The 12,861-nt window shown below is 35.2% G+C and overlaps 1 protein-coding gene across 1 annotated transcript in view; it reads left to right on the top strand.

The window, feature by feature from the left end:
• Cped1 (cadherin like and PC-esterase domain containing 1) overlaps positions 1-12,861 on the top strand; it is a 248,918-nt gene that overhangs the window by 62,865 nt on the left and 173,192 nt on the right. The window contains exon 5 of the mRNA XM_074064410.1: positions 299-374. Coding sequence (XP_073920511.1) covers positions 299-374 — 76 coding nt within the window. The remainder of the gene's footprint in view (positions 1-298; positions 375-12,861) is intronic.

Raw genomic sequence — 12,861 nt, 5'->3', positions numbered from 1 at the left:
AAGTTATTTGTATTACTATATTTGCCTCAAGTATTTCTTTTTATGTTTAGCAAATATCATTGCTTTGAAATATTAAAAGGTTTTCAAAAATATTTTGAAGCTTTCAAGGGCAAATTTTTATCTTGTGTTATCAAGTAAGCCATGTCATTCTTCTGGATTTGAATGTTGGCTTGTAGAGGTTTGAAAGTTGGGTGTGAATGGTGAAGACAATGCTTCACACTTACACTCAGGTTTGTGTTTCCTTTGCTCCTTCATTTATGAATGTCTAACTCACTAGACTCTTTCTCATTCCTTTCAGATCAACATATTACCAGAAATACACCATCAGCTTTGCAGAAAGGAAGGATTATGTCAAATAATCAGAAGATTTCCAGGTAGCCTTCAGTTTGCTTCCTTATGCATAAGTATGTGACATTTGTAGGTTTCTTTAAAAGACACCAACTAAGGAGGTCTTAGGGTGACTCCTTTGTTTACCAAAGGATCTGCATAGCCTTAATTCTTTTTCTTTTCAATTAGTTTTTGTCCTAGTGGAATCAGAAAACATGACACATCTTAACCCATCAGCTTTTCTGTGGAGTTTCTGCCTCCAAACCAAACATAGCCTCTGTTTAATGCCCCTCTCTGAAGACTACAGTCTTCTACTATCATTTACCAGGAATTAAAAGACAAATGAATCAGTAATTTTACATTCAATTTAGGATACATTTCTAAAATACATACTAAATATATTTGGTTCTATAATTATTGATTTATATGATAATTATAGCTAACTATATAATCCAATATTTTTGTAAACTCTAACTACATATCTTTTTTATTTTATAAAAAAAAAAGTAATGTTTTGCTGGGTGCTAATTGCTTATGGCTGTAATCCTACCTACTCAGGAGGCAGAGATCAGGAGGATCTTGGTTTGAAGCCAGCCAAGGCAGATAGTTTGAGAAACCCTATCTTAAAAATACCCAACACAAAAGCAAGGCTAGCAGAGTGGCTAAGTGACAGAGTATCTGCCTAGCAAGTATGAGGCCCAGAATTCAAACACCAGTAATACCAAAAAAAGTAATATTTTGTGCAAAGTAAGTAAAATAATTATTTCTACTAATACAATGTTAATAAATATCCAGTGAGTCTAAAGTTAAGATAATCTAAAACATTGCTTGCATTTTGAATAGAGCTTACAGATTTTTGTTGCTGTTTATATTTAAGAATGGTTGATTCAGAAGATTAAATTTTTTTAGCACTCTAGTCAGCAGAATGGAATCATAGGATTGAAATTCTGTTTATGGTTTGAAATAGATTATCAGTTTTTAAAAAATTCCCTAAGCAAGTCTTATATAAGCTTACATTTTATATTTTGCTTCCATAAAATTAAGAAGTAATTTCTTCTCTCTTTAGCTTTAAACATTTTTATAATCAAGAACATCTATAAATACTAGACATACGTAGCCCTTTTCTCACTCTGTCTCATGTGTTCTCTTTATCTCTGTGACTAGCAGGGTAGTTTCATGAAATATGCAGCCTTTTAAATGGAACTATTTGTTCTATCATGTTATCTTTCTCTAGCTGAAGATAATTTTCCTAGATGTATAGCTTCAAAATAATGTGTCTACACCATTATTTTCTAATCTACATTTTATAAACCATAGCTTTTGCTATAGATTATTACTATAAATGAACTAAGAATTTGCACAAAATTTTCTTATTGTGAATGCTGAATATTTAATATTGAGTAAGTATTAGGCAATAAACTGCCACTATCTTAGCATAAGGTATTGTTCAAAATACTTAAAAAAAAAGTAAATAAAGCCAGGTGTGGCAGCATATGCCTGAAAACCCAGTACTCATAAGTTTGAGGCCAGCTTGGGCTACATCGTGAGATTCTGTTTGAATAAAGCGAAAAAAAAAAAAAAACTCAAACAAACATAAAGGTAAGAAAGTAAAACTTAACATAATACTACATAATCTAGGCATTTAATTTAAAACCAAAGTGGATTATACTAGTTTAAGCTATGTTTTGTTTGAAGGTTGACTAAACACAAATTTAAAACTAGAGATTTTTGAGATTTTTGTGTCTGCCACCCATTAACTGTGTGACTTAACTTCAAGTGGTTGTTGGTTTTTTGTTTTGTTTTTTAATTGATAAAGTAGGAATAATAATATCCAGCTCATTGGCTCAGTCTTAAAAAATCAAGTAGATTCCGCATGTATGTATATATACTTGTATATAACTTGATTTGAAGAATAAAGCATATCTACTATACTTTACCTAACATATAATGCTCAATAAATGGTAACCGGATCAACCTAGAGTTGAAAAATCCAGCAAGCCTGACAATATTTTCTCTCCTTGCATGATTGATTGTCTCTAAGGTTTTATGTTTCTGTTGAAAACTGCAAGGAGTCTGAGATTTTAGCCTACTTCCAAGTTCTCAAGTCACTTGTTAAAGTTTTGTGAGTCTTGTCAGAGGCATGAGATATCTGGGTCAGGGACAAATGATGTTTGTATTTACTGCAAAGAATTAGGCAAACTATTAGCATTTGTGCAGGCTTACTGAGCCTGGTTTACCTGTCCTGGCTAGGTGACACTTATGTACTCAGTGGTTTGCATGTTATGAGAGGAACCACAAACTTAGAGAGTTTGAATCACTTATAATGTTCAGTGAGTATACCTATCCATTGTCCTAGAGGGAGACATTATTTTTATTATATTGGACAAAAATCAAAGTTTCCCTCTGCTCTGGAATGAGATATCATCTCCTTCTATCAAGGCTTTCTACAATGTAAATATCTTTGAAAAGATCATTCAGAACAAAAGCTGTCAGTGCCAATGTTTACAAAATGTGTAGAAATATGAAAGATGTATGGAAAAATGTCTCTAGCAGTTTCAGAGAATACCAGAAGGTCTACCTCTGAATCATAACCAGTGTTAATTCTGAACAAGATGTAAAAATTAGTTGTATTTCAGTTTGCTCATCTATAAAAATACTGAGGTTGCCCATGGTCAATAATGCTGAGATCCTGTAATTCCAATGTGCTTTTTCTCTAGGGGACTTGTTGTCCCAGACTGTGTCTTTGCAAGCTAGTAGAGACAAGGATGCTAAGAAAAAAGGGATGATCATACTGGTGAATGTGTTTGAGACCCACGCAAAAGAGCCAGGACAGATTTGTCCAGCAGCAGAGCAGTGATTAGAGGCAGTGTAAGGATGATAGTATGTTCCTTCCATCGCCAGAGTGTACCTGACCTTAGACTGTGACTCACATGAAAGGGCACACATCCATGGAAATTTTATTGGCTATCACAAAGATTTATTTTTAACTTGCTATTTAATACTTTGCCTTTTGGAAAAATGTTTTATAATATGTAGTTGGCTCAAACTTGTTGCTCATGATTTTTGTTTGTTTTTTTATGAAGTTTTGTTTTCTTGATAAAAAGAATGCTTTCCCATATTTGAACTACAAGTATAAAACAAAACATGAGAGAACTATTTTACTTAGGTTGTGAGTTGTTTTTGTTCTTTTTAGTGCAATATCATCATCCAAGAAATCCTGGTTAGGAGTGTGCCAAATTTTTGGTCATAACTCATTCTTTCCAGTAGTCTTATCTTAGTTTTGAGCACTGGCTTTCATGAGAAGTTTGAAATATACTAAGATTTGTACTCAAAGATAACATTTTGGACATGTTAGGATCTATGTCCTCATTTTTTAAGTTACATGCCAGTTCATAAAGAAAAAGGAATATAATAGGTAAAACTTAACACATTTTGTTAAACAAGGTAGGGTTTTAAAAAATTCTAGATATGCCCTTTTACTTCCAAATATATAATGTATCATTGAAATAACAAAATGAAAGTTATTTTTTAATATTGACCAATAATAAGTAACTTATCTGAGGTGGAACTATTGATTGGTTTTAATGTTATAAGTAAAATATTATATTAATATTATAGTTACATTTTAATTTATATAAATCATAACATAATATAATTATACCATTCATATATTTATATAATAAAATTATGTAAATTATAAGGTTATGATTGTAATTTTCATATAGTTATGCTTTATATAATATCTACATAATTTTAAATTACATTATACAATACTTAAGTGAGATATTATATTGTAATTAATATTATAAGGTTAAAGTTCGCTGGTTCTAAGTATTGTCAAATCCTGACACCCCCCATCTGTGTTTTCTTTGGCTTCTTGATGCTTCTCTAATTCCCCAACTCTCACCTTCCATGCCACACATGATTTTATTCCTTATGCAAAACATATTTCCCCAAGTAAAACTCTCTCATCTCTTTAGTATGACTGACTTCAGCAAGGTGATAGCAGAACGTAAGCTGATGGAACTAATTCAGACTAAATTACACCCTTACTGTAGTCATAAGCCTCTTAAATATATTTGCATTTTTATAAAAGTTTGCAAACCCAATGAATTTCTAATTGGTAGACTTTCTGGAAGTACATTCTCATGCCCATTCAGTTCCTCAGCAAGCCACTCATCCCCAAAGCTTACTGAAACCATTCAATTTTCTGTCTTGACAATGACCAGCCTAGTCCAAGTTAGTACTCTCATATTTTCCCCACTCCTTTTCTTGCTTCTGTGTAATCCAGTCCATTATCCAGACTACAGCAAGAGGGATCTTAAGTCCACATTTTTTTTGTGTGTGTGTGGTACTGATGATCAAACCCAGGAATTTACGGCACTCTACCACCTGAGCCACACACTTAGTCCTTTTGTTTGTATTTTGTTTTTGAGATAGTCTCATAGCTTTGCCTGGGCAGGCCTGGAATTCACAATCCCCATGCCTCTGCCTCTCAAGTAGGTAGGATTATAGGAATCTATCACCATGTGTAGTTTAACCTCACCATTTCATAAGTAAATCAAACAAGCTTGTTATATCTTGTCACAGAAGTTTGTCTAGGGATTGAAACAGTGAGGCCAATGTAACTAGCTTTCTGATGTTCTGACTTGATCCAGGGATAGAGCTTATCTAGAAAACGAGTCAAGCTCAAATGCTTGGGGCCTGGCAAGCATTGTAACAAATCTAGTGACCAGATAACCTGTGCCTTCTTAGCATTTAGCCTGGAATCAAATGTGCTGGCTTTTTAATAAAAATCATTTGGTCTCCAAGATGAGAAGACATGAAAATACAGGAAAGTACAAGGCAATAATCAGTAGCCTCACTGAGTAAATATCTCAGTGTAGTTGCAGTGTTGGAACCCTAAAGTAAATTCCCTCATGTTTCTCAACCCTGTCAAATTTAGTGACCATTTGACCCCATCTAGTGTTCTAATCCTTCCCTTGTAATCCTCATTCCTCTCCATACTCTTCAGCATTCCCCAAGGCCCTGATCACTCCAGCTGCCATTTTCCTCACAACACTGAAATTTTGCTAAGCTCAGAGGACAATGAAGCTGTGTTTTCTATTAAATCCTGAATTATGGAGTTGGGAGGGATGGTCAACATCTCTTTGCTGTCCTTTCTTACTGCCATCTACCAATGTTTGGACCTTTCATCACAGTCAATAAGGAAATTACCACATGGGTTAGCTCCTTTCTCTCCACTGCTACCATCGATTTTGTGAATTCTGAAGTCCATACAGATGATCCTTTTGTCATCCTAGCCTTCCAGTTTTTTGATCTCATATCCTTGACCTTCGCTTCACTCTCACTTTTGTAGCCTTGCTTGGTAAATTGCACCACCAGAACTCTTTGACAGTTGCAATTAATTCACCACTTTGTAATCATAGCCTTTCAGAATTTACTCCTTCAATGCTACCAACCCTAGAAATTCAGATCATACTCCCAGTGTTTTTAATTCTTCTGGTTTCTCCAAGTCCATCAATAGATTTTTTAATCACAGCTTTTTCTTACCAAGTCTGGACCACTTAGTCTGCCACCTGACATATTTCCCTACAGCTACCTGTAATATTTGTTATTTTTTTCTACACTGGCCCTGAGTCATCAAACATAGCAAGCTTCTACAATATTTCTCAGGTCCTATACAACAAGAACCACATATAAATGTGTAGTTCTCTCTTCCTAGGACATCTCCCTCACATTGCTAAAATGGAAAAACATCACACACTATTCTTGCCATTTTCAGTTCAGCCACCACCATTGCCAGGAAAACTGTCTAGTGGCCCTTGAAGTAGCCTCTCCTGGTTATGCTCTAAAACATTTATGAAAGCAAATATCAAAAACAAAACTACTCCTAGCCTTTGTAGTATAGAAGAATCTGGAAAGAATGTCCATGCATCTGAAGGTAGATGGACATAAGTTATGATTCTTGACACTTTGCCGAATTTAGTGCAGGTAGAATAGATCCACTCCTCTATGACGAGGATTTCAAAAGAAAAGCTAACAGAGTGTGCTGTTATCTAGATATGGTTTGTAAAAGAATATCTCCCTAGGGCTATATCCAGCAACCAGTTGATCTAGACAAATTAAAAACCAGGAATAGAGCATTTATTTGTCTTTCAAACATAAGCTTAAGAGAAGCCCGGTGGCAGGCCAAGGACACATTCCTTCCAAATTGAGCATATTAGCTTAAAAATGAAATAATATAAAGAAGAAAATAAGTATTTCAAATTTAATGACCTAGAGATAATTATGAGGAACATTTTTGTGAACATATTTCATATTAAAAATGTAAACTACTTGGTCTATACATTGATTCAAGACTGTCTTGAGAGTAAGATCATCCTATTTTATGGAAATATATTTACACTGTCTTTCCTTGGTGTTGCTATTGTACATTAGAGAAGCCACCAGTATATCTTCATTGTTGTTTGTGTTTATCTCCATATAAGGACTGAGATTCCTTAACGCAGAACCTTATTTTTTTACTGCTCAAGTTCAGTGCATAGCTATAGTATCTTCTCTGTAATAGTCACTCTAATATTTTGAATATTTTAGAGATGAGTTGAATAGAAATGATACTGATGAAGGGGTCAGAGTTGTGGAAGACCCTTGCCAATCATCAGAGGGTCTCATTAACACTTAGACTGATTTACCTATTTACTCACTGTGAGCTTGGTATTTATGGTCACAGAATGGGAGAAGGAGAAGCAGAAAACATTTTCTCATTCATCCAATTCATAATTACCTATTTTTGTTTTTGGCATGATTTTGGTTTGAACTCAGGGCCCCCCCTTGCTGATAAATGCTCTACCACTTAAGCCACACTCCAAGCTCTTCTAATTACCTATTTTTGATGAGATAGTTACATCTATGGAAGAGCTACAAAACTTCTACACTGTTTTCCATAGGCAAGGTAGAAGGATATCTATAAATTTCATGAAATAGTGGCAATTTTTGAGTAATTATCATTGCAGCCAAAAGACAGACCACCACATTTATCATTCTTGATCAATGCATTCAAACTGGAGATGGGCAAGTAGTTCTGTTAAGCAGACTCATATTTGTGTACAGTTCAAACCCAAAATTCTTCAAATATTTCTTCATCATTACTTTTGAGGAGAAGCTAAGTGCTGATTGCCAGAGGAAGGAGCAGGATGACAATGGAGAGAGGTCTCTCTCTTTGCTTATCTAGTGGTATTTCAGTACTGCTTATGTTAGCTCTCTAGCTTTTTCTTCATCTTAGGTTAGAATCTTCCCCTCATTCATCCCTCTCCTTTGTCCTTTCTTTCCTTCAACCTGGTGGTATCCATAGACACCTTCCTTATATCTCCTTTGAATGCCTGTTCTTCTCCTTATGGATCCATCAGATCACACTAACAAAATGTGACTTTTCTTCTCCACATTTACCCAACACTTATGTTCACCAACATTTAGGATTTGTAATTTAATATATAACTCCATTTGCTACTACTTTGTGTAAAGATTTCTTATTTTCATCTACCCTATAAGTTCCCTGACAGTTAAATTCCTTCTTTGTATCCTGTATGTCTCTACCTCACCTAAATGTATGCAAAATTATGTCTAGTGCTCTTTCATTTGCAAGAGCAAAATTCCATTCAAGTGAACACAAGCAAAAAGGAATTAGTTGGTTACCTAGTAAATCTGCATTCAAGTTTAACTGATTCTTGGGAAAAACTCACAAGCTCTCTCTTTCTCTCTCTCTCTCTCTCTCTCTCTCTCTCCACTTGAGAGTGAGCACATTGCCCTCACTCTTTCTTTCTGTAGATAGCTTCTCTCCAAATGACAGTGAAGGTGGCTGCTAGCTATTCCCAGTTCGGAAACACAGCACCTTCTCTTCCATCTGTAAATTGAGAGACGATCATGGACGGTCTGGTGGGCTCTGGTCAACACTGTGACAAGGGGATGATGTCTGTTAGGGGCTGAGGCTGTTCTCACAGCCAGTTTGGATGTTTGCTAGGACTGTCATAACAAAGTATTACAGATTGGGTTGCTTAAACAACAGAAATGTATTTCTCCTAGTTCTGGAGACTAAAAGCCTGCGATGAGAGTGTCAGCTGATACGGTTTCTTCCGGGGTCTCTCTTTGACTTGCAGGTACTGCATACTGACTATGTCCTCCTATGGTCTTTTATACCTGTGTTCTAATTTCCTCTTATGATTACCCAATGATCTCATTTTACTTTAATTCCCTATTTAAAGTCCTTATTTTCAAAAGTAGTCATATTCCCAGGTACAGTTAGGGCATCAACATATAAATTTTGGGGAACACTGTTTAGCTCCTAACAGTCAGAAATAGATAGAGTTGACATGGGCACTGTGATTGCCACGTGGATAGGGAGAACAGATCCCCAAGGAAGAAAGTCATATTTGACAGACAAAAACAACAGATATCTGTTATATATCTGATAAGTGTTTATTGATTTGGATAGCATAAAGTCTAGGAAATTCTTTCAGCAGAATAACCCTCCTCCCAAAATAAAATTAATCTCTCCTCTTAAGCACCAAAAGCTCTGATGCTTCCCCCTGGCTACTCCAATGGCCTTGTGCTGGTTTATATGGTCTACCTTTCTGTGCTGTGTTATGTTATTTACTACCTTAAACCTCAATCCTCACGTTTCTAGACCATGCTTCTGCTCCCCAGACTTAGTTAATCTGATAAATTAATCAGTACTGCTATAATTTTTTCTCTCAAATGTACATTTTTCCCTATGGGAAATACTTCAACATAAATAAATAATTTATTGATGAGAATTTTGGATACAACTATAACCAGGCAGAACCCGTGAAAACTGTTGAATTGTGCAAATGCCCTGACCACCCACATAGCCTGACCTATCATCTATAATATAACTCTACTAGGAATCATAAATATCTAAATTAACTAATAGCAACCAAAATCAAAAGAAGATATTTGAGAAAGTGATAATATAACCCTGCTTCATTTCCTTGAAAATGAAATAAAGTATCTGTTGCTTACTGTAGCCTACTAGTTGGGAATCACATAAATCTTTTGTTCACTTGGCATACTCAAGCAGCAGATGGGATATTTTCCCCATATAAATTCTTTCCGAGCCAATGTGTATACAACAGAAATATTAGTACTTAATCTGAAATCTTGATAAGATGCCTAAAAAATGTTACTTGCTTCAAAATATGTTCTTATAGCAATAATCAAACCTTTTATTTTTAAGTCACCATGAACTCCCTCTGGGGACTACAGAGCAGAGTTTAAGAAAGATACAGAACACATTTGGGTCCGGGATTTAACTGCTTGGTGGTGAAAATTGATCCTGAAATTTGCCTGTTTTGTGAGTAAAGTCAATATGTCAAAGAGAACTATACTATACTGTGACTGTGATTCACTTTTTCAATGCATTTTAAATTATACTCATTTAACACACACACACACACACACACACACACACACTCACAGAGAGTTAGATGTTCACAGATTCAGTGTACTGAACTTCAAGTCAGTCACTCTTCCAGTTTCCTTCTGCTGGTAGAGACAGATATTGTACAACAAGAAAATTATAAGTGTTACAAAAGAAAAACAGTTTTAGTAAGCTTTTAGCATTCAAGACTTTCTTCATTCATTTTCACAGAAGTCCTGGACAGCATACTGACTTTGATTTGGAACATCGTCAATATTAGGTAATAAAGCTGACTGACACGATGAAATGCATACAACTTCATAAACTGTACACTGCTTAACAAATTATTCATGGAAAGATGATGTTTGTTATGACTAGTCTCTTGAACTCATTATAACTACCAGAATTATTAATAAAACATATCACTAATGCCTTATAACAGACATTTCATCTTTCCCAATCTGACACATCCTGTTGAAAAATATATTGATAAAGACTTAAAATAAGAGTTTCAACAAACTATAAGCAAAGAGCAAAATGCATTGCTATCTCTACATAGAATCTTAGATTCTTCCGTTCACAGTTGAAGTTGTGATTAGAGAAGAAACCTATTCGGCAAAAGTGTAATTAACTGGATAATGTTTTACTGTGTGATGACGGGTTGGGTGTGCCCCTGTCTCAGAGAGAAGCATAGACTTTATTATATGGCAAACCCCTCTAAAACCCTATGCTTCATTACATCAATGACTTTTTTGAGATTGATTTCTTTAAACTTCTTCTAGCACCATCTAATGGTGAAATATAGAGCTTTCTCTTTTCTTCTGAGCCATTTTAATTATTGGCATAGAATCACACTAGCAGTGTAATCCCAGTGTCCACAGTCATCTCATAAGCAAATATGCAGCATTCCAAGAAGTCAGAGTTGCCCCAAAGGACAAAAGCAGACCGTTATTTCTTCCACATTATTAAAGGAAGCCTTTCCATGACCCATTTGTCTCACCTTTTTCTGAACATCTGTTAGAACGCATACAGTGATAAGAATTCTAACCTAGATGCATTCATTCATAGTGAAGGCAGAAGTCAGGAACCTGAGGGTCCAGGTAGAAAGAAATCTAATTCTAGTTCCACCAAGATGTTGGACAGTTATGTGACTATGGCAAAAATCCTTAATCTATTTATGCCTCTTTCCTAGACTTTGTAAAATGGGAACAATTCTACTGATCATTCTTTCCTCATAGAGTTGTCATAAAAATGTTTTGTATAAGAATATGTATTATAAATCCATACAAGTAATGTATAAGAATATCTAGAACTTATTGGTGGACAAAAACTGAATGAAGTTTTCAGTTTTCCACATTGACATTAAACTGGTACAACAATGTATATTGTTCTTTTTAGAGGCTTTCTGACTTAGAAAGGAATAAACAAGTAAGTATAACAAAGTTAGAGATTAAGAACATTCACAAAGCAGAATTAGGACTAGTTTGGGGCTTGTTCTATGGTTAATTATAGTGGGGCTTTAGATTTTTGCTCCACAAGTATTTTATAAATTACCCTAAGGTAATAGTGAGCAGTCACAATTACTTTTTACTTATCATATATCAGACATTATGTCAAACACTTTTCACACTACATCCTTTTAACCCTTAGAACTTTCTGTGGAGTAGCTACATTGTGCCCTTTTTAGACTAATAAATAGAGAACCTCTAGGCTTCACAGTTAGAAAGCACCAGATCCATTTCTAAAGGAATAGACTGTAACACTTAGGATAAACTTGAACCACCATACTATATTTTGAGGTTTTATTATAATGCAAGAAACTAAGAAAGTTATTTAAAGAAAACTGGGCCTAGTGAGAAATTGAATTTATTTACCATTTTATTGTTATTATTACTTCATCAACTAACATAAGCTTTTAATTTCTGATTCATCACAATATTTTTACATAAGCAGAGTGAAGAAGATGATTTTTTGTTGTTGTTGTTGTTTGTGTTGTGATAGGGAGCTAAGTAGCAGATGGGAATTGGTAGCCTTGGGAGAGTCAGCTCCAGTCCTCACTGCTCACCACTATGCTCTCCTCTGAGGGTCCTCCTATTCTTTCTTCTGTTACCCTTGTCTGATGTGCTTCTGCCAGACTCACGACCCCAAGCTACCTACCACCTTAATAGGCAGCATAGAACTTTTATCATGATAACCCTTGTTCTGCAGTGACATGCTAGAGGTTAGCATGAGTCAGATGTGGGTACAGCAACCAGGTTTGGGTCTGGGCCTCTAGAATGGTAGTGACACATTCTTTGGTCACTTGGGAATGCCAAGAGTTAGTTGTCCTAGTTTTTAGTAACTGCTTTCCTGGGTTTCAGTGGGAGAGTTATATGATAGCCATTAGAAGTCACTGATCATACTGCAAAACTAGTTTGCAAAGTACCAATCTGAGAAGGTGATTAATGAATATAAATCAAATCAATTATGTTTTATGAGAAATATATAATTTTTGTAGAATTAATGGCTCTTGAAAATGGTTTTTAAACTAGTAATTGCTCTGACCTGGTCACACAGCTGCTGGAGGATAGTGGTAGGTGCAGATGCAGCCAGGTTCTGTTGATGTGCTAATCCCATCTTGGCCACTAAGTAGCCCACTGCCCTTGAGCAGGTTTCTCACCTCCATGCTTCAGTTTTCTGTCTATAATGTAGGGACGATCATGATTTTGTCTCGTAGGGTTGTTAAAAGGATAGACTGAGTTAATATATTTAAAGTACTTGGAATAATGCACAAACCGAGCACCTCATAAACGTTAAATATTATGATTGTTCTTTCAGTAAGTCTCTCCATACGTATTAGTTGATAATTGCTAGCTACCACTTCAATTTAATTTAGCGAGGGCCATATTTTTCAGTACTTGCTAACTGGGAATGATCTTAGATCCTAAAATGATCACAAAAATATTTCTTTGCTTCTACTTACTCTTACTCTTCAGTTACCTTCACTTTAAAATCCTGTTACAAACCACTCATTCTTATCAAACCTCATAGTCTCTTTGGATAATAAATATATTTAATGACATCCGGTTGATATAGAATGAAATATCTGTAAATCACCT

Source organism: Castor canadensis, chromosome 2 (genome assembly GCF_047511655.1).
Source record: "Castor canadensis chromosome 2, mCasCan1.hap1v2, whole genome shotgun sequence".
Lineage (NCBI taxonomy): Eukaryota > Metazoa > Chordata > Mammalia > Rodentia > Castoridae > Castor > Castor canadensis.
This window is presented reverse-complemented; position numbering and strand designations above follow the sequence as displayed.